At 32.4% G+C, this 23,525-nt stretch overlaps 1 protein-coding gene across 1 annotated transcript in view; it reads left to right on the forward strand.

Moving 5' to 3' along the window:
• Window positions 1–454: 454 nt before the first annotated feature.
• Window positions 455–23,525, forward strand: part of LOC122716440 (phosrestin-2-like) — a 36,919-nt gene continuing 13,848 nt past the window's right edge. Inside the window, exons 1-5 of the mRNA XM_043939500.1 lie at window positions 455–544; window positions 1,522–1,652; window positions 11,596–11,646; window positions 14,275–14,410; window positions 14,927–15,076. Of these exons, the coding sequence (XP_043795435.1) occupies window positions 455–544; window positions 1,522–1,652; window positions 11,596–11,646; window positions 14,275–14,410; window positions 14,927–15,076 (558 nt within the window). The remainder of the gene's footprint in view (window positions 545–1,521; window positions 1,653–11,595; window positions 11,647–14,274; window positions 14,411–14,926; window positions 15,077–23,525) is intronic.

Below are 23,525 nucleotides of genomic sequence, written 5' to 3' on the forward strand. Positions count from 1 at the left end.
ACATTTTTCCCTATTTTCTATCATCAAGATCATATTTTCAAAAATTTAACAAAGAAAGAAAAAATGATGAAGCAATTTTTAATATTACTTTTAACGTTTGCTCTTTGTATATAATATGATATAATATTTCTTTTTCTAATTTTTTTTTTCTTTTTTTAAAGGAAACGATCGATATTTTTCTTAAGATTCAATCGCCTAATTCAAACAAATTCGACTCGTTCGTTTGTCGTCAACTTTGAACCAAAACTTTGATCTCTTAAACGAACTACTAGAGACTACAAGAGACAAAACAAAAATTTGTTACATCAAAATGAGAGAAATTTCCCGAGAATTTGTGAACAAGAGAAATCGAGTGCTTGATTGAGAACTTTCCACGAGTGTTTCAGTGCAAATCTTGTGCGTGTGATTTTCTATTCTATCGATAGGCCTCTGTGGCCGAAAAGGGATCAAAGATATGGCTGAGAACGAAAGACACCTGGAGCCTAAAGTGACCGAGTTGACGCCGCATTCTGCCGAGCATCGGGTCTCCCTTTACCCTATCACGGTATGGAATATTTCGTCATAAATGGCAGACATTTTCCTTTTCAGAAATTAACAATATTTGACAAAAAACGAATAGAGATCAAGATTATTGATTTTTCTGCCTCTTATCTTAAGCCAATGTTATTTATGATCATCTCTAATGTTATTTGTGATACATGTCTTATTAATTAAATTATTAAGCAGAAACGAATATAATTAAAAATATAATTCGGTTTGAAAAGGGTTGAAATCAACTTCGAAAAATTTCAATTTTGTTGGAATTTTAATTTTCGGATAGAAAACTATGAATCTATTTGGTAATAAAAAGACAACGTAAGCATAATTAAATAAGATACTCGCAGTTTCAACTTTCATTGTTCTTAACTCGATTAACTTTAAAATTCTGAACTATCCCCCTTTCGCATTCCTCACGAACTTTCCTTCCCCTTTTCTTCATTTTTTCCCCTCTCTATCTTCTTTCCTTAAATTCTAAATTTAAGCTAATTAAAGCCAACTTCTACTTCATAAAAATATATATATAAAACGAAGAAGAAAGTTGTTTGTCGTTCAAATCGTAATTTTATCTTCATTTGTTCTAAAATTTCACATTCCAAATATACCAAATTAAATTAAAATCCATCTCACTTTCGAAAATATTCAACCATCTACTCTTCCTATGTCAATCACCTCACAAGTACCTCCATCCATCAACTTTCACTTTTCCCACAATGCTAATAAAATCGAGGTATTCGAAAAATTATTCATCCAACTTTTAACACTACTTCTGAATGAATTATCTCACGAGCACCTCTCTTCTCAGTTTTTAACAACGTCAATTATCTCACTTTCACGCAACATTCGATTAACTTCAATTAATACAATATAATTTTCGTAAAAGCAAACAAAATCGAGTGTATTCTGTTCTTTCAACCTGCCCATAAATATATGAATATCTTCGTTCGATTAAATAATAATTTTCACTCTCCCTTTGTCGCACAGATGGAAGAGAGTAGACGCGGCGAGGAGACGGGTAAAAAGGAATCAAACGCGTTGGAAAATCGTGGGCAGAGATCGTTACAACAAACACAATCGTTGCCGCAATTGCAGCCTGGTGGCACGCAAACGGACAGGTGAGCACGCGATATCATCGACTTTCCTTACTTTACAAAACTGTGTTTAATATTTTTAACATATTGCAATAATAATTTTTTTTCTATTTTATATTTGGAATTTTTTTTAAATTATTATATTATAAATATATAAATTATATAAATATATATAATTATAAATAATATAAATATATAAATATTATAAATTGGAATTTATTTTAAATTATAGGGATAATAGGGATTATTTATAGATCGTTGTCTTCTAAATGTTTTCAGAGAGGAGTGGAAAAATTTAGTTTATTTTTCGGTAAAAGTTTCGTAATAAAATTTGTAATTTTCTCAAATAAATTGAATACAAAAAGTCACGCTTTCGCTCGACTTTATAATTTACGAGTGAGAGTATTGTTGGAAGTGATTGTATCTTGGAAATGGATAGCTCGAATCAGTCGAGAAATCGCGGGGAAGACGGGATATTAAAGGGAAGCGACAACCCCTTTCGACGAGGAGTTGGACAATTGGAGTCCTTGTTTCGAGAACCGCAAACGTCACAAATTAACTAACAAATTTTATTAGTTGCAATTCTCGCGTTGGAAAATCAACTGCAACCAATTGTCTGGACGAGATAATTATCATGCTCGAAAACCTTTAAACCTTTAACCTTTGAAATAACGAGATAACATTCGATAAGAGAATAAAATTCATTTTGAAAAAAAATAACATCTCTAATGTTACAATATGTTTAACAAATTATTCCATTGGTTCCATTCATTTTTTTTTAACCTCTTGGATACCGATTTGATCTTTCTACTTATAACAATACATTCAGAAATTCGCAAGAAATAAGAAGATCGTTACCAAAACTTAGAAACCAATTTTTATTAATTATCAAGATCAATTCGAAAAATTATAAATCCATAAGAGAGATCGTCCACGATCCTCTTCCAATTTTTATCCCCTATTAATATCAAAAATAATTCAAAAAATGCATAATTACACCAATGCATAATTACATCGAGAATCAAAGATCATGTCAGAAAATAATCGAAATTCGAAAAGATCTCACAGCTTGAAAGGAAGCAAATTCACATATACCACCGATACACAATTTCCCCTCGACCTTTTACCTCGTTTCCTTCCCTCGACTCGACCATGTCACGAGCACGGAAGGAATAATAATAATATCCCCATATCCATACGTGTGAAGAAATCGAAAAGAAAGGGAGAAAATTGTTTGCCCAGGAGGATGATTCTTGCTCCCTTGGATTCCACCCAGAGAGAGAAATCGAGAAAACGTGGAAGAGAATGATGAGATGATTGCTTATCCAGGTTACAAACAGAATGATTTTGGAACTCGCGATAACTCGAAAAAGATCGTGATGACCCGCAAACGAGACGAAAGCCAGGTGATCGATACCTCGACGACCTCGTGGTCGAGGAGACGAAGGTGGTGAATCGATAAAATCCAATTGTCGTTTAGGCGGCGTAGAAGGGAAATTTACGACGTGAGAATTTGCATTTCGAAAATGTATATCGTGATACCACGTCGGTCGTTGGATAACTGTTCGATTTACGAGGTTAGAATTTTCGTTCGAACGATTCGTTATAGAATATAATATTTCCAAGTATCCTCCTGTACTTTGCTTTCTTATTTAATAATAGGCACGTTATTTTCCTTCTTCGAATGCTTGAGAGAAAAACCATTATCTTGTTTATAGAATTTTCTACGAAAATCATTCATCTTATAATTCCTTAAAAAATAATATTCGAAACGATGTATCGTGATTTTTTAAAATACCACTTTTTTTTTTCTTATCAGAATAAAAGTGTTTTCCAAGAATCGACGATCTTTCTATGGGAACAAACTCCTTCTATATTTCAAGATCTATGCTTGGAATAAAAAAAAAAATTATGTACAAAGAATGTAGAAAGATTAATCAATCAACTTCAATTTAAGATCTACGTTTGATATGAATATATATTCAATTTCAATTCCAGCTTTCGAGATCTATGTTTGGAGTAAAAAAAAAAAAACGTTATCAAAACTAAACGAATTCTAACGCAACTTTTATTTAATTTCAAAATTTACAATGAGAAATTATCGAAAATACGTACAAAAGAAGAAATCTAGATCGACGAATTTCAAGCTCTACAATGAAAAAAAAGAAATTTTTTGAAAATGTAGCGAAGAGAGAAAGTTCCAGACGAAACTCTGATCGACCAAACAAGATCTTGAAAACTCTATATAATAAAAAAAATTTAATCGGAATTTTAAAAAGCGACGCGCTGCATCTCACCTTGGGATAAACCTCGAAGGGGAGGGGGATCATTTTTTAAAATAAAGCGGGAAAAGAAAAGAATGGAATTTATTTATTCCGCCGTAGAGGATTCGCAACAAGATGCAATATTTTTATCGGGAAAAATTTCAATATCGAGATGAGCTTTATTTACCCGTCCACGAATCGAGGAGGAGATGAATCTTCCTTCTTGCAGGAGGCAGGATCTAATTAGACAGGGGAGGGGAGGGTAATTGATTCGTTAGCGCGTATCCACAGAATGGAAGAGACGATTGACAAGATTGGTCGGTGATCCGTGAATGGAAAGGCGCGATTCGTTTAACCAAGCCTCCATTGGAAATGGAACTCGACTCTGTGTAAATTTTCGAATAACGGAATTCGAATTTGAAGATCTGTGGTGGATCGATCATTAAACTTAATTAATTAATTAATTAATTAATTCTGTTGCTGTTGTTTGGTATGAAAAATTATTTTCTACGATTATTCTTGAGGATGTTCGATTTTTCAAACGAATCTTTCGGTGAGAAAATTGAAGAATTCAAGGAAGGAAAAAGAAAGAGATTGAAATCGAAAGACAATTGTTTAAGAATTAAACTTTCTAAAGAATAAAATTAATTGAAGATTTGACTGGCTGAATTCACTTCATAAATTCATAAATAATCTGTTCATTTGTATGTTTGATTAATCACAAATTTGTTTAAGCAATTATCATTTAATGATCAAAAACGAAAAATATGTAATAAAGAGTAAAAAATGTGTAATAAATCTTAAATAATTTGATCGAGATTCGAGGGAATGCGCGTGGAACGTGTGCGAATTTTAAATAGAATAACAATTCTCGTTTGATAATTTACCTCGAATATTTCGGTTATTCAAACGAAAATATAAAAATTATGGATAAAAAGGGAGGGGGGAAAAAATCAAATTCAAATATTCCCAAAATATTGGGAGCTCGAACGTTTAAAAATTATAAAAATTTCTTCCGCCGCGTTGTTCCAATGTTTCGCGTTTCATTCAACACTTTGCAACATCAAAGTGTCCAGTTTCAAAGAGGACAATTTCCACGAACAGATAACAGCAATTTAATACCGTGAAATTTAGACGACGATATTACAGACAATCTGGACAAAAAAAAAAAGGTTTTCGAACGTGTAAGTGTATCATTTTTCCACGGATAATTAATTGCAAATACGTTAACGTCATTCAACGATAATTTCATTGAAAATACATGCAATAGTTGCAAGAATCTATCCTCTTGGATTTGAAAAAAAAAAAGACAGCTAATTCATTCCATTCGTTCGATTTTTCGTTCGATAACTATATTCCTAACTATTACGATTTACTTCCAACTACAAACCACAGTTTTAAACGACCGTGAAACAATACACACCGTGTGTGTGAAATAATTTCCAAAAGATGGCATAACATCAAAAATCTGTGAAATTACTTTCTTTTTTTCTTCCACGATAACTCCGTTTTTGGTAATTTTAATTCGTAATTTAATTCCTACAAATGCCACAATAATAATAATAATAATAATGATTTTATTCCTTTGAACAAATCATCTTTGCATTTGTTATTAAATTGACCGATCTCATAATTGTTTTCTTCCCGATCAATTCTGGGACAGGAGCGTAATTACGTGTTTCTAATTTACTTTCGTAATTACATACTCGTTGTTGTAAAAAAAATATCTGAAAATGCCGGCTTATTCATCGAGCCACTTCACGCGTCACGATTGGCAGGGTTGAAGGTATAAATACAATGTCAACAAGGGGAAATTTCGACCGACAATCCCTCCGATAATTCCGGGATTGGGTTAACAAAATTGTTCGAGAAAAGGATATAGAAATATTAATTAACGAATTAAGGGACGAACAATGAAAGTGTATCAAAAGTTTTCCTCAAAATAATATATATATATATAATGTATATATATACTCGTGCATAATTGCGCGGAATCCTGATATTAATTAAAATTTAATACACAATACAGTTGCACTACGCCTGTTTCATTTTACTTGGGAATTTGCCACGTACACCTCATTATATACGCGTATTAACGCACATAGGGGTGAAACACAAATAACGATCTATATCACCTATACTCACCCGTTTCTCTAGTGCCTCGATCACGATCCAGGGTAAATTAGTGTAGAACCGTTGGATAATTCGTATCCAATAATATTGTAACAACATCGTTTATTAGCAATATGAAGGACAGATTGCGATCGATCATGCTCGCCGATTATTTGCACGGAGGTAATTTATCTCTGTATAATTTTTGACGGGTAATTCAATTATATTTACGCGAATGTAAATAAAATATATAATCGAAAGTTACAAATAATTTTCACATAATCCTCTTTTGTCTTTGTTAATATTTAGATATTTAATTTGTAATTTAATCGTTTCGAGAAATAATGTTTGTTCGTAAAAAATCGGGATAGAAGTAATACTCTGGTAAATTTCAATCGTCGAAAAATTACTAGAATTATAAATGTATGATAAATGTTTAAGAGGAAAATTATCGTGCGTTTCGCAACTAAACGCGAGTCGCAATAGGCAATTGATTGGATTGAATAATTAGAAAAAATGTGCAAAAAGGAAATGAAATAAAAAACGCCGATGTAAATTTGGCGCGAGAAAAATTAAACACGATGCGAGGCAAATTTGAAATTTACGAAAAAAAATTAATATTTTATTAATAAAAAAAACGCGAGAAGAAATTAAAAATTTTGTCATCGAAAACCAGTCAGGGAATAGAGAAAACCATGCCGTTGAAGTCACTTTTTGATTTATCCCGATATCTCGATCGGTTGCCGAGATATAAGCACTCAAAGTGTCCATAGCGCTTAACACGGTGCGGAGATTATGAATGGGCCGTGACCTATATTTTTTCCTGGAAATGCGTACTACGTTCTTCTAGGAATCGCTTATCTATGTTTTTCTAGGAATCGCAGCTGTCGCTTGTCTGGAGTTTGGGATAGGTCAGTGAGACGAGGTGCGAGCGAGAGATCCGACTAAGCGACAAGGACGGAGAGAGTAAACGATTAAAAATTACCTTTGTCTTTACACGATGATATCTCGGGAACCGGAAGTCGTATCGAGATGAAACAAAAACCGTTTTAAAGGGGAAGGTACCGCGCTTCTAACGGTCCTTTGTCATTGACCGGAAGTTGTTACTTTCGGAGTTATAGCGATTCAAAGTTTTTCCGATTTTAATAGAATTTAATAGGATTAAGTACATGATTAAAAATTATCTCTTCTGTACGAAATGAAATAAAAAATGCCGATGTAAATTTGGCGCGAGAAAAATTAAACACGATGCGAGGCAAATTTGAAATTTACGAAAAAAAATTAATATTTTATTAATAATTAATATTTTAAAATATTATTATTATTTGAAAAAAATATATATATTAAAAAATAATATTAAAAAATATATATATATAATATTATATTATATTTGAAAATATTATACGCGTATCGTTCGACTTTTCAAAACAATAGATCGAGTATTAATGGGACAATAACAAAACTCTCCTTCCCCTTCTCTCTCGAAAATCTTATGGAAATCGAACCATAACAGAACAAATTCATAACAGAACAAATCCATAACAGTAATAGACGGCGTCGAGAGAGGTTGATATTTCGAGAGTGAAATTTGGAGAGCACAATTAAAGTAAGAATAAAATAAGATAAAAGATATATAATAAAATAAAAAGATATATATAAAATAAAATATATATAAAGAAATAAAATAAGATTTTATTTCGCGAAACGCCTTTTTTTCTATCTGGTAAAAAAATCGGGAAAGCTTTGGAAAAATAAATTCGCTTTATTTTATTCGCTTTTCTTCAGCTTCGTTTAATTAAAAAAAATAATTTTGTAACGTAATGTAATTTTTTATTTCTTTTCTAGGTGTGAGAGGAAATAAATAATTAAAATTAAAAAAAAAAAAATATTCAAAATATATAAGATACGATATTTAAAGAGTTAAATAGATCTGTTTGCAAATTTCGAGTTCTCATTAAACTGCGAATATTTGTTATTAACCAATGATTTATCATCAGCTTAAATAAATATTAAATATATTTCTATCGATTGAGAAATACTGGTAAACAGCTTCAATTACAGATAATAACTGGAGTTTCAATCAAATTCAATTGATCGTAAACGATTGAAATTCTCTTCGACGAGTGAAAAAATATTAAAAAATTTATCGATCGATTTTATCAATATTTATCACCTAAGATTTCCAAAATTCAGAATCGGTCATTAAAAAAATAACTAAATTAAAAATTTCGAATAAAGTTACATTAAACAATTACTTGTTAAAATGTTTAAACAACATTTATTCGTAGCTGTTACATCGATCCACTTTCCATATAATCTCAGCATTACAATTATTATTATTACGTTTCGAACGTGAATAAATTATCGAAGTAACTTTATTCGTAATTTCAACCATTAAATTTTCCCCATCGCTCTTTCTTACATCTCATTTGTCTTAAAAATAGCGTAATTTTTAAAAAAATTATAGATAAAAATTGAATCAATCCTTGCACGCGAACGAATCCCGCAACTCTCCTGTTGCGTTTCAAGGATCAAAAAAGCCCGCCTCGAGAGAGATGTCCCACACTAGATTTGCAAACACGGAGTGGAAAAGTTCAGAGTTATTTGTCTATCCTCTCCTCCTTTGAGCATTCCACATATACTATTCACCTGCCTGAGAGGATGTCGAGAGAATATTTATCTGATTCTGTGTGCATGCATCCAACCAAGGGATCGTGTTTTGAAAATATACATGCACTACTACTATCGAAAATAATTAATTTCGTTACGTTAATCTTAATTAATTAAAAATATTTCAAATTCTTATCAATCTTATCGAGCTCTAAAAAACAAAAAAAAAAAGAAAAGAACCTTCCACACTAGATTTTATCCGACCTCGAATCTATAACTCTAACCTCAGAAAAAACGATGAGCGAAAATTTTCGAGCACGTGGATAAAAAAGAAGAAAAAAGAAAAACACACAACACGAGTTAAAAATAGAGAATTAAATGGGGGGGGGAAAAAAAAAAAAAAAAAAAAAAAGGAGAGAAATCGGTGGCTGGATTTTTCAAGCACCCAGCCCAGTTCATCGCCCACTCCCACGCACGGCGAATTCCGCGCGTACGTATCGTGTCACGGAGATCTTGGACCGCTTTGTGCTCCCCAAGAGAATTAGCTGCAGAATTTCGCGTGCGTTTTCGAGTGGCTATCTGGACAACGGTGATGGCAACGAGATTCCGCGGAACTCGCCCTCGAAATGACGCAGATTGCGCGCAAACAGCATGAAACTACCCCATATATATATATATATGGAAAATTGAGCCACCCTTGACTCGAAATCTCGAAATAATTTAGTCATAGTCGGGCAGAAATTTAGAAAATAACTTAACTCTTTAAAAAATAACCCAAGAGGTTGTTAGAGATTTTTTTTAATCCTTCTTAATTTTTTTAAGAAGAAATTTAAGGATCCAGATGCATCCTTCAAAATTAAATTTGTTTATTCTAAGATCGATGTTATTTAAGCATTGGTTAATTATTATAATTTGCAATGTTAATTCTGGGATATGGTAAACAGAGAAAGGTAGAAAAGTATCCGTTGTTTCGCTTTTAACCTTAAGTTAATCGTGAAAAATAATTTGAGCAATTCAATATGAAGATATTATTGTAGAAAAGGACAAAGAATTCAATTTATCCCAAGTTGGAGCTTCAAAGAATTAAAAATACATCTTTGAAATTTTCTTTAAACGGTTCAACCCAAGATATCTTCGCTAGGAAAAAAAAAAAAAAAAAAAGAGAGAATCATCTCACGAACAAGAAAGATCACTATAAGAAAAATATTCAATTCTTATCTCTCTCGAGATCCTAAAGATTACGAAGTTTTCTCTCCTCTTGCAAAACGATCTTCAACTTTCTTCACGCGTTAAGATCTAAGACGATAACAATAAAAGAAAGAAAAAAAAGAAGAATATTCGAACGCATGAAAGATCCGTCTTATCCCTCGAGAAAGATTAAAGATTAAAATATCAATTTCTTTCCTTTTTTTAAATTCCACATCAATTCGAAGAACACATAATACGAACGAAGAAAATAATTGCCAAGATCATGAAACGTCGTTGAAAGAATTTTTAACACGAGGGGCTATAAAACGTTGAGGGGGAGATCTTTGGAGATCTAATAATTCGAGGAAAAGACGAAGGTATATACGAGCGTCATAATAATAGAGAAGCAAGCAAGAGTGTCAGGGACGATGAGAAGAGATCAAGGCTTTCGAGATAGCGTATTCACCATTACGTGTATAATAATTCGAGAACTAAACTCATCATTTCCCTCGTGCTTATCTTGTTAGTATCTTGTTAGTATCTTGAGCGGTGTCGAAAAAATAAAGTTACTCGATCGTTTATCAAAATGCTTTAACAACATTTATATATTATAAAGCTATTACTCAGTTAATCCGCTTTTCACATAACCTCGACCCCGTTTGGCATTACAATTATTTTCGATAAAGTTTATCAAGTGAACGAATTACTTTCTTTTAAATCTTTCTTTTAAATCTGCCCACGTGACTCTAAAAGAGGGAAATTTAAAGTAATTCGTTGTATTCTTAATAAATAACGAAAGAATTTTGAATATTCTTTTTTAAAAAATCTAAATAAATTATTAATATTTATTAATAACTCTATCTGGATCTAATGAATGAATAGACTCCAATAATATCATATATACACGTTTCCACGATATAAATAATAATAAAATCATCGAATAAAGACAATAACAATCGGCAATAAAACAATACACACGAATGAACAATAGAACTTTCACAATAGGTTGTTAGAAGATCTCTTTCCTCTCTCTTCGTTTCATTCGAAATTCTAAATTCCAAAATTGCATATTCGCGAAAATGCCTCGAGATAAATTCGATCCAAAGCAAATCGCTTCGAAAAAAATAATATCATCGCACAAATAAACAGTTTTCAATTCCTCCAACAGTTTACAAGAGAAGAAATACTTTCTCGCGAAGCTGAACTGATTTTTTTCCGCTTGAAAAACGATTTCGACGAATAAGCCGCGACGTATATAATAAATAAACGTGGCGAGATAAATAAATAATTGGCAAAAAAAAAGAAAAAAATGACGAAAGCTTATTTATCGAATATATCGAATGATTGATTGATCGAAATATAGAGAGGAAGATTACGACGAGTTTGACGATAGGAAGAGAGAGAGACAGAATAATATACATAGCTTTGCAATTTCAATTAATCCGATAGTTTGGCCACGAATAATGCCAATCATCAAATTTATCGATTATATGTATCGATGAGACACGAGTTTAAAGATCTAAAGATTCCAAAGGAAAAATATTATCAAACTATCGAGGAATTTAAATTTTAAGCACGATGATTCGACTTCTACCACGAACTATATAAAACACGTGTTGTTCCATCGTCTTAAAAATAAAACTTTCTTTTTTTAAACGACGAGAAAAAAAATCGTAGAAAGTTTGAAAATTCGAAAGAGAGAAAGAGAGGGGAAGAAAAATAAATTAAACGATGAAAACATATTGATATCCAAATTGCCAGTGGAAAAATTAAATTCGAATTATTTGTTTCAGGAAGGTGGAAAATTCTGGTGAAAACATTCCGGACACGATCAGCAGTCAAAGGTAAAATTCTCTCCATATATATATATTTATATATACACTTGCTATATCTTAAATGAAAAAAAGAAAAGAGAGAGAGAGAGAGAAACATCCGGTGGATAATCAAAAACTGTCCCCTTCCCCCTGTTGGGTCCCCTCGAAGGGGGTCTGTTTCGTGCGAGGGAGGGTTTTATATAACAACAAATCTCCTTGTTACGCCCCCCCCCTTACGATGGAAACAAACAAACGAGAGAGAGAGAAAGAGTTAAACAAGCGAAAACATTCTTAGGATGTGGAACATGACGTAAAACGAGGAGCACAACAACTATCTGGTGTCTGTCTCGTAAAAAACTAAAATACCACAAGATCCAAGAATAATTCTTTCTAACAGCTGTGTTGGAAATTCCAGGAACGTTAGAAAGTGGAGGAACATATGAGACATAATTCAAATTATAAAGTACGCTCGTTCGAATGATTAGAAGGAGGAATGGAAATTCTATAAAAATTAATTAACGACGAGCACAGCTTTTTTGGCGTTTAATTAAAAGGACACGAGAAAAGTTTTTTGCGACAAACCAGTATCCATATAATGGAAAAATTGTTTTAATTAAATCTTCTCCGATATATACTTCGATAATACTCAAGAATTCGAAGCAGCCATTTTTCAAAAGGAAATTAATATTTTTCTTTAAAGCTTGAGTCACAAGTTTAACTCGCAATTTAACGTAAATAGAAAACTCCATTTGCTTTCGAAAGAGATATTCCATGTATTATTGATTTTATTCTTTTCCTTTGTCTGTAAAATTATCCGCAAATTTTATTCCTCGTTTAAAGAAAAAAATAAAAAGACAGCATAAAAGAAACATATTCTCTCGTAATTTTTCTCGATGATAATTGGAAAAGTTGCTGGAGAAAAATCGCGACGCAACGTGTCCACAACTCGACACCATGACACGCCTCGACAGCGAGGGATGATCCTTGGAGCAATATTCATCCCCCCTCCCTCGATCGAAGGTACAAATATTTTTCCAAGAAGCGGTTCAAATTTTCCTTGAAACTACGCGCTGTCACTGTGGGTCAAATAATCGCGAAACACCTTCATCCACTGCTTTATATTCTATATGCGAGTTCCAAGGTTCCTGGTAAACATTCGTCACCAGCGTCGACAAGATAATTATACACGTACAGGTTTTGTTTCTTTCTTTCTTTCGCTGCGAAACACGAATATCGCGTTTCACGCACGATGGAAATGTTGACTGATATCTGATACGATTGTGTCGAAAAAAAAAAAAAAAAAAAAAAGAAAAAAAAAGAAATAAATTATTCTGCTTCCTATTCTGCGTTTCTCTTGATCGAATGATCAAAACGTCAGATCTGAATCGATTATAATAATGGATTTCGTGTTTCCTTTTTTTTTTCTTTTTAAACTAGGAAATATGAGAAACATTTTCTCGAGCAAAATTAATGTTATTGGGGAAATAAAAATTGATAAAATAATTTGTCAAAATTTGGATCGATCAAAACGACATTTTTCTTTTCTTTGATATACAGAATCGATGAGAAAGGAAGTTAATAATTCCAAACTAGACGAGACACAATTTTGAAATTGCCGATTCGTGGCCCGCCGGATATTTATTCGACCATTCAATCCAAAACCGCAATCAATAACCGTTATCGATGATATATGCAAATACGATTGCAAATCGAGCCTCGATAGACGTATAAATATTTTAAAACTTTCGCGTAATAACTTTTTTTAAAAATATTTATTTACTCTCGAAACGAAATTTCATTTCTCGTAGCAAATTAATAATATAATTTTGCGATGTTTCTTAATCTTTTTCCCCTTCAAAAACAATATAATATTGGATACGCAAAGTAGAAAAATTACTCGTAACGATATCTCGATAAGATTTGTTCTTGGCGAAAGGGTTAATCGATGATTGGGCTCGTTGATTAGGGATCGATAATATCGTATGACATCGCAATAAATGCACCCGTTTCCATCAGATCGTGAAATTCCTATGCAATTATTAACCGGCGTAATCGTCGATGCGAATGAAAATTGCGAATAAAAAAATTAATCATCATATTTCGCGTGCACGCTTCGACTCCAAGAACTCCATAAACACACAGTGTCTATTTTCGTCGGGCAAGTGTTCGAAAGTTTCGAAAAATTTAAAAAAAAAAAAAAAAAACAATATACACATATATGAGTGTATATTTTTTTCCGTATAATATTTTCAACGTCGATTTTTCTAGAAAAAAATTTTATTTATTTTACACCCTGCTTTACGATTCATTCGAATTATTATCGATTCCATACCACTTAAAAAAAAAACTTATTATTCCTTTGCTTCGATTTATATCATTGCAATTTTTTTAAATAGAATTTTTGTTTCGTAAACTTTATCCATATGTATATAACAACCCCTTTCGTTTCTTCTTTTGAGAGCAAAACTATTCGAGACTCGACTTTGAAGGAAGTAGAGTGCATAATTAACCGCTTGATGATTCTGCACCGCTTAAACGCGGCGCACAATAGCTCGTCGAGCAGAGAAGAGAAATTTAATTTTCTCCTCTGTTTCTCGCTTAAACCTCTTTCCTCCCGAGAAACCAAACAAACCACGCTCTCTTCCTTATGCTCTTCAGGGTGTACAAGAAATCGTCGCCGAACAACAAGCTCACTCTATACTTGGCGAGCAGGGATCTGATAGTGAGCGAGGCGAAAATCGACAAACTGCAGGGTGTGCTGTTGACCGACCCCGAGTTTTTGCAAGGTAAAAGGGTAAGTATCGAGGGGTGAAGTTTAAATCTCGATTAAAATAATTCTAGATTTTTTTTTTTTAAGTATAATATTAACTCAATTATTAAGTTACTTGCTATTAATTAACGATACGCGAATACGTTCAATATTCAACGTAATAATTGAATTTCTTCTTCTTTGATACGGGAGGGTAAGAATAAAATGAGAATAAAATTTGCCCATTTTATCTTACCTCATTACATTACTGTATACAAAGAGAAGATATATTATTCTTCGAGAATAAAATTGGAGAAATTTTTGTATCTTTTATTGAATGGAGAAAATCGCACAAAATCGTTATTCGACTTATTTCGAAGAGTTTGAAGTAGACTTTAATATCTAATTGTAAAATAAAATTGGAGAGATTGTATATTTTTCTTTTTCTTTTTTCTAAATGGATAATCGTACGATCAATTACATTTCGAAGTGAATTTGGAGGCACGAAAAATATTTGCTGTCTTCATACATTCCCTATTAATTCGTATCTCTGTTTTCAAGGTATTCGGGCAAATTACGTTGACTTTTCGTTACGGGAGAGAGGATGAAGAGGTGATGGGGCTGAAATTTTGTAACGAGGCGGTTATGTGTATCGCGCAACTGTACCCGCCATATTCCGGTGCTGATCAACAAGAAACGACGCCGTTACAGGTATGGATTATTAATTAAATATTCATCTAAATTCTACGTGGATCGTTACGATCTATCGTCTAATGATCTAAATATATAATCTAAATACACAGAGACTTTTACAGTTTTTAAATTAAAATTGAAAAATTATTCCATCGAACGATCTCTTTCTCGTTTCTTTTATTTTTTTAAGAGAAAATAATACTTCGACGAATCAAAGAATTTTTCAATGCTAAGAATACAACACGAGAGAGATGATATCGTTAAGAGACGAATGGAATTTAATTTGTTAGAATAGGAGACGAAATTGTATAATTAATTGAATAATTAACTCAACATTAAGACGATTTGTTATAAATAAAAAATAAATTGATCATCGTGAATATTAAAATTATTGCAAAAACTTGGATCGAAGCATCCAATCTGTTGCAATAAATAACAGGGCGAAGAAGGACAAGAGGATAAAGTTTTTAGAAATGAGAGAGAGAAAGAGAGAGATTCTTTAATTTGCGATCAGCATTTTTTTTTTTTTTTTTTTACGATATTTTGTTATCAAGCTAAAAGAGAAATCCTCGTTTTCTTCTTTCTTTCCTCGCCTCGAAGCAAGAAACGAGGGGACATACTTTTACTCTTTTTTTCTCTCACGAGAGAAGTATAAGGGTAAAGATGAAAAAAGGGGGAGGGAAAGAGAAAGAAGATTTAGATGAAATTTCTCCATCGATCAAAACCATGCGAAATCCGTATTATTCGAGATAACAGATTCGTAATCGAAATAAACCAGCTCAACAATCAATTTCGTGCACCGGTAATTATAAATTTATAACCTGCGCAACGCCGATTGTTAACTACATTAAAGGATCCAAGTATTTGCTCACTTGGGCGTGAAATTCAAACAGGTTTCTCGAATCAGTTGCAGATCATATCTCCCAATTTCAATTTCGAAATTTCAAGAGTTGGGAAGAGTTGCAAAGAATTGCAAATAAAAAAAAAAAGAAAAAAGAAAAATTGCAAATAAAGCGAGCTTTCAAACGAGAAATATACGTCTCTTTGAAATTATATCGAATCAGTTGCAGATCATATCCCCCAACGAAAATTTCAATTTCGAAATTTCAAGAGTTGGGAAGATTGCAAAGAATTGCAAATAAAATAAAAAAAAAAAAAAAAAAAGAAAAGAAAAATTGCAAATAAAGCGAGCTTTTAAACGAGAAATATACGTCCCTTTGAAATTATATCGACGATAACTATTGTCTTGAAGAACAAAAGAGTGTTATAACTCACGCGTATTTATATGTACTGAACAATAATCTGCAGTAGAAGTGAATCCATCGCCTGTACAAAAGCAAACCAGAAGGTGGATAATCAATGCTTTCCCATTGATTTATCCGGGAAGAAGGAATTTAGCTGTTGGCTCGGATCCAAAGAAAAGAAAAAAGTATTTCAGATCAAGAAGAACACCGAGTATCAATTAGATTTGGAATATTTATTCGAAATTTATATTTTTATCGCCTCTATGGAATGGAATTTAAACAAGAATTTTTAATTAATCGTTTATAATACACGTACTGGACTATTTTATATTTTTGTACATTTAAATATTTCGTTTTAAAAAAAATTTCCAAATATCGAAACGAAGGCATAATGATGCATAAAATTTGTATTTTCGGGCGAATAGAATCGAAACTTGTTCATGGAGGGAATATTGAACTTTGACGTGATTTTTAAATTAATTAATTCGTTAAGCCAAAATCGATCTAGTTTTTCAACAAATATCTCTTCTCCAACTCGGATTTAAAATAAAAGGAACGTAAATTTGAAGCAACATTTTCAGAAAACATAGTGTTGGGTATGAATCGAGCTCGAACAAACAACTCGAAGAAAATAATTATATACTTTATTCACGAGAGAAGAATTAACGAATTGATTAGATATATTTCATTAATTAGCCACGCTTCGTGCAATCAATTCATCTATTGTACAAATCCATCGATGGATGAGATAGAATGGACGAGGATCGTTGAATTAGAAAGTAATATCGGGCGGAATGAATCGTTTTCAATGCGCTTCTTCCAGTTCTTTTAACCGTGATAACGTTCGAGCGTTACGCGCCATCGAACACGGACAGAGGAAACAATATTCCCTTAGAATTCTGTCCTGAATGTAACGATTGTTAAAGATAATTATTTTATCATTTCTTCTTCAAATAAAATAAATAATATTAAGCAACTAGTGATGTTTGAAGTAGGAAGTAAAATTTACTAATAATTGTGTTGGGGATGATTCGTTTGAAATGATAAAAATCGTGTCTAATTCTCATCAATTCTTAACCTAGCAACAACCCCTTAATTCATTTACAAAAAGAGGGTTTCAATAAAATATCGTGTAAAATATACAAAGTATATTTGAAAGAGAAAAGAAAAAAAACATTTTAAATTATTTTAGAAGCTGTTTGTCAAGTCCAGCTCGACATTAGAGCCTTAAGGGTTAGACACATTCTCGATCATCGAATTAATTAATTAGAAAACTTTACATTTTAAAACGATCTACCAAAATCGATTTGGAACCGATATGGCGCCCATCTGCCTACTCGACAGCGGTTAGTTAACCGTGGAAGGTGTTTTGAGCAACAACAAGATGTTAAGAGGGGGTCTCTCTCTCTCGATAGATCGTTGATCCTGTTGGAAATGAACCGTGTTAAGCTTATGGAGGGCGGGATGCGTGTTATGTGCCTTGTAACGTGATACGCGCCACGAACAACGTGCATCGAACCGTTCCGAAACAATCCTCCTCCTCCTCCTCCTCCTTCTTCTCCTCCTCTTCGTCGCCCAAGAAGGCACGAGGCTTCTATCTAAAAGGCTATTACCCAGCTTCGTTCTTTGAAATCTTTCTATTGAACTAAGAGAGAGAGAGAGAGAGATTGGAATAAGTGCATAAGTGCATAGTGGATGAAGGATAAGAAAGAAGGATAGATGAAATTGTCGATCACGTTCACGATATTTCAATATTATTAAATTTCGCGAGAATATTGGACGCGAGAAAAAGTTTGTCTCTGAAATCTTTGAAATGAAAGCGGGCTTGAGATGCGATCGTTGAATTGAAAATTATCAGGGTAGGGTGTGTGTGTATGTATTTTGTTGGTGAGGAAATAAAAATATTATCGATTCGATAAATTCATTTCTCGTGTCGAGAAATAATGAAGATCTTTGAAAATAATATCGATAGGTAATAAACTTCGTTTCCCACTTAACAAATTGAATCTTTGGAAATATCTTTGGTTTATAGTTAAAAAAATAACTTTGTTTTTTGATTTTCAAAGAGAAGAAATATTGGGTTTTATTTTTATTAAAATAAGTTGTTATTTATATAAATTTGTAGAAGATATTGGATTTTTTTTTTTTTATAAAATATTATTCGTTTCGATGCACGATTCGCGTAGAATAATGCCTATAAAAAGAAATCGATTTATATGCAACAATAGAAGCGTGGATATATTAAGGATAATAACGAAAAGCTATCGAAAGTTAATAACTGAAAAGCGTTTTTCGTTTCCAAGATTTATCACACGATTTTAATTAATGTTAAAAAAATAGAAAACGATTTATTATAATTCATTCGAGATTATCTATCCGATGTAAAATATGATTTCGAGAGGAAAAAGAAATAACGGGGAAAAATGATAATTTTTAAAATAAAGAGCAGATTGTGGAAAATGTTATTACATAATTAAATAATTTGATATAATTATTAAAAAAAAAAAAAAGAACTTTTCCAAGATTTTTAATGAAGAAAAATTTCACAAAAAATGAGGAAAATTTCATAAAGACCACCAATGATTAAAACCTCTACAAAAGAAGATTACTTTTAAACCAACTTGAAAATATTTTTAACTTGCTAGCTCTTCTTTCATTTTAAGTCCATGCTTTTCCATCCCCATTCCCCTATTCATAACAGTATTGCTGTATATACGCTCTTTAAAATCATTTAAACTGATTATGAACCTTACAATTCAAAAAGCAAATATTCCCACATACCACGTGTGATGATATTTCAATTTCTCAGAGACCCTCTGCATATATACTTTCTATGCGCGATAAGTAGCTTTACTTTCGTCCAATAAGCGTAAATATTAAAGAGAAAAAATCTATTAGAAGCAATCAATTGATGATAAAAATTGCATAAATTTATATGATTCAAAAATATCACGTCACAAAGAGTAGAAAGAAAATAATAAATTAAAAGTGTTAAATTGTAATAAACGATAGCTGTTATTTTCCATTAGCATTTTTAATTTGTTTAATCCCTTTACGACATGCTATGGATATATAATGGATTATGCAGCAATTTCTTTTCGTGTCTCCCGTAATGATAAAAATCGCCATTTCACACTTAATCATACATAAAGGCTGACATCGAGAACGAAGAAAGATGTCAGAAACGAACGATAAGCTGTAATAAATTCATCGCCACGCGACAGGAAGCTTTTTCAACATTTTCAGCCGAGAAAACGTTTCAAATCTATTATCGAGGCGTGCAAACTGTCCGAATTAATCTGTTGTTTCGAGCATTTTCGAAAGGTCGCAGAGACGAATCGAAAAATTGGTTTTAACGCCGCATGACATTAATAAAATGGCGCGATGATGTTTCAGTGAAAACGAAACCTCGACCTGGTTTCGGGATAATTACTCGCCAACTTTATTGCCGTATTTTCTTACCTTGCCACGTTTGCTTAAGATGATCAGGTGAAAGAGATTAGGATAGGACGAGTCGATAAGTCATAGACAAACGAAAATTTTAAAGCAAGAATGTACAAGAATATATACAAAAAACATATATTAAATTATGTCTTTGTATACTTTATATCTCAACAACAGACGATTGCAATAATACAGAATTACAAATGGAACTTTGAGCTTTTCGTGTAAAAAAACGCGAGAAGAAATTAAAAATTTTGTCATTGAAAACCAGTCAGGGAATAGAGAAAACCATGCCGTTGAAGTCACTTTTTGATTTATCCCGATATCTCGATCGGTTGCCGAGATATAAGGACTCAAAGTGTCCATAGCGCTTAACACGGTACGGAGATTATGAATGGGCCCGTGACCTATATTTTTTCCTGGAAATGCGTACTACGTTCTTCTAGGAATCGCTTATCTATGTTTTTCTAGGAATCGCAGCTGTCGCTTGTCTGAAGTTTGGGATAGGTCAGTGAGACGAGGTGCGAGCGAGAGATCCGACTAAGCGACAAGGACGGAGAGAGTAAACGATTAAAAATTACCTTTGTCTTTACACGACGATATCTCGGGAACCGGAAGTCGTATCGAGATGAAACAAAAACCGTTTTAAAGAGGAAGGTACCGCGTTTCTAATGATCCTTTGTCATTGACCGGAAGTTATTACTTTCGGAATTATAGCGATTCAAAGTTTTTCCGATTTTAATAGAGTTTAATAGGATTAAGTAAATGATTAAAAATTACCTTCGTCTTTATACGATGATATTTCGGGAACCGGAAGTCGTATCGGGATGAAACAAAAACCGTTTTAAAGGGGAAAGTACCGCGCTTCTAACGATCCTTTGTCATTGACCGGAAGTTGTTACTTTCGGAGTTATAGCGATTCAAAGTTTTTCATATTTTAATAGAGTTTAATAGGATTAAGTAAATGATTAAAAATTATCTCTTCTTTACGCGATGATATCTCGAGAACCGGAAGTCGTATCGAGATGAAACAAAAACCGTTTTAAAGGGGAAGGTACCGCGCTTCTAACGATCCTTTGTCATTGACCGGAAGTTGTTATTTTTGGAGTTATAGCGATTCAAAGTTTTTCAGATTTTAATAGAGTTTAATAGGATTAAGTAAATGATTAAAAATTATCTCTTCTTTACGCGATGATATCTCGAGAACCGGAAGTCATATTAAAATAAACGAAAAAGAGTTTTAAAGGGGAAGAATCCGCGCTTCTAATAGTCTTTCGTCCATTGACTAGAAATTATATTCTTCTGAGTTATACCGGTTTAAAGTTTTTCTAATTTTAATTAAAAATATTGCTTATAAAAATCTTACTAATAACATATCGAAGATATGTCTGAATTAATTTAAACGTTCTTTTGATTGAAATACGTTATTGGATCTGTATTTAATCGATTGGTTCGGATTTAATTATATTGATTAATCAGGGGATCTGCTGTCAAGCATGCTGTATTACACGATGTGTATAAAATATGCAAATCGTATGTAATATTAAAGACTTGTATTTGCATGAAAAGCCGCAATCTAATTATTATAACTACATTATCAGTGATAAGTAAATAATAACTAAATATTAATACCTAATTGAATATAATCACAACATCCAAATTCAAGGCAATCAACAAATCGCTCAGAGAACAAATTTTTTCTAATTTACTATAAAATTCAAATAATCATTCGAATCATCGTACTTACGAATCGATCAATAGAAGAACTACTTCACGAAGAAGTAATTTTATGAAATATATCCAATAAGATGGATAAATAAGAAGAAACTTTCCCCGTCCAAATAAAATACGAGGCGTAAATGAAAATTCAAGTTTAGTTGGATTCCTTCAATTTTTCTCTCGCAAGATAAAAGGAAATAAAAGAAGAATATCTCGAGGAGGAAGTTAAGTGTCCAATGAACGATTAACGTAAATAGAAGATTGGAAAAAATCGTTCCGTAAATCCTTTTTTACGACACATACACGAAGAAAATGGCAATACATAAAAAAAAAGGACATATAAAATGTGAGAAGAGAAATCGTTTTCAAGAGAAAACAATTAAAGGATACTTAGTATACTGTACTTATACGTATTTTTAAAACATTTTAATTTAGTTGGGACGTGATCTTTCAGGATTTGAGAGATTATTTTCCAACCAAACCAATCTAAATGGTAATCGTACTTCAGGAAATTAACAAATATCGTTTGTACTACGATACTTTGCTCTATTCTTCTTCCATTTAAGATTCGAGAAATCTTAATTTTTTCTCAGTTACAGAGGATATTATATTTTTTTTAGATTGAGAAATGTGATCAACTGATTCCTTATATGGTTCCCCCAAAGGAACGTAAAGGGGAATTCTAAGAATCCTTCTTCGAATCGAGGAAATATCAGAACATATCTAACTGTTGATTTATTCATTTAAATTTTTTCCAATCGTTGGACTTTAGAAAACTATAGAAATACTACAGAACGTATCGAATTAAATTCACAATCGATGAACTTATCATTAGTAAATCATACGAGAATTATTAAATAAAAAAAGCTCCACGAACGAATTAGAGGCAAACATTTTGCTTCTATTGGCCAGAAGAGAGAAAAAGAGAGAAAGAGAAAAAAAGAAGAAACACAAACGAGATCCACAGGAGAAAAACTTAATCCCATCGTGGAATAAAATTTGATGGAGATAGAAGATATCGTAACCGGAAATGGTGGAATAAATGGGCTGCGAAAGGTTTCGCTTTGAAATAAAACGTTGGCGCAACGTTTGGAGGAGGAGAAATAAAAGAGGAATGGATAGAATTCCTCGAGCTACCCTTTTCTTTCTATCCCAGAATCGTTGCTTTAAAAAAAAAATCAACTCAATATCGTTATCCTTCCTTCCTTCGAACGCATTTCACAAATTTAAATAAATAAATAACGGAAAGAACGGGAGCTATCTCCGATTGTTATCGAAATTATTCGAGATTAGAAAGTTTCGATAATCGAAATCGAACGATTTATTAATCCTTTGCAAAGTTTTTTTCATTTTATTTAAATCCGAGAGCATCATGCAAACGAATCGAAAAAAAAATTGAATTCCATTAATGTAATTCAATCACCGACCGATGTATCGATCAACAATTTGATCATTTAATTGAAGAAAAAGATTGAACGAGAAGAAAAATTGAACAGCGGTAGAATTTAATTTCCTCGATCCGTGGATCGATGGGAGATGGAAGAATCATAAAAAAATTTAAAAGAAATACTAATAGTCTTAAACGAATGCAAACACGAGTCAAGGTTCGCACGCGAGCACACACCTGGCGAGATAAGCTCGCTGAGATAGCGGGAACAAGCCTTGACCGCGACCCACCGCTCGAGAAAATTATTTATCACGTTTCTTTGCCTTTGATATACGTTTCGCATTATTAAATCTCTATCAATGAGTTATGCACGAGCGAAGGATCATTTCGTTCATGTATATTAACGAGACGAGCCCGTTACTTCGTGTAACTTCGTAAAAAACAAGAGTATTATATCGCATCGTAATAATAAAATTATTAAACGAAATCGCGACCATAATTTCGAAATAAATACGATAATTGATTGAACAATTATTTTAACAGCTCGGAATATTTATAACGCGTTAACAAATTAGATTTTTCCCAATTAAAGAAATTAGTTCCAATATAATATTCCAACCAATACATGCACAGTTTCTCTCTCTCTCTCTCTCTCTCTCTCTCTCTCTCTCTC

Source organism: Apis laboriosa, unplaced genomic scaffold (genome assembly GCF_014066325.1).
Source record: "Apis laboriosa isolate Shangri-la unplaced genomic scaffold, ASM1406632v1 scaffold45_cov149, whole genome shotgun sequence".
In the NCBI taxonomy this organism is placed as follows: Eukaryota; Metazoa; Arthropoda; class Insecta; order Hymenoptera; family Apidae; genus Apis; species Apis laboriosa.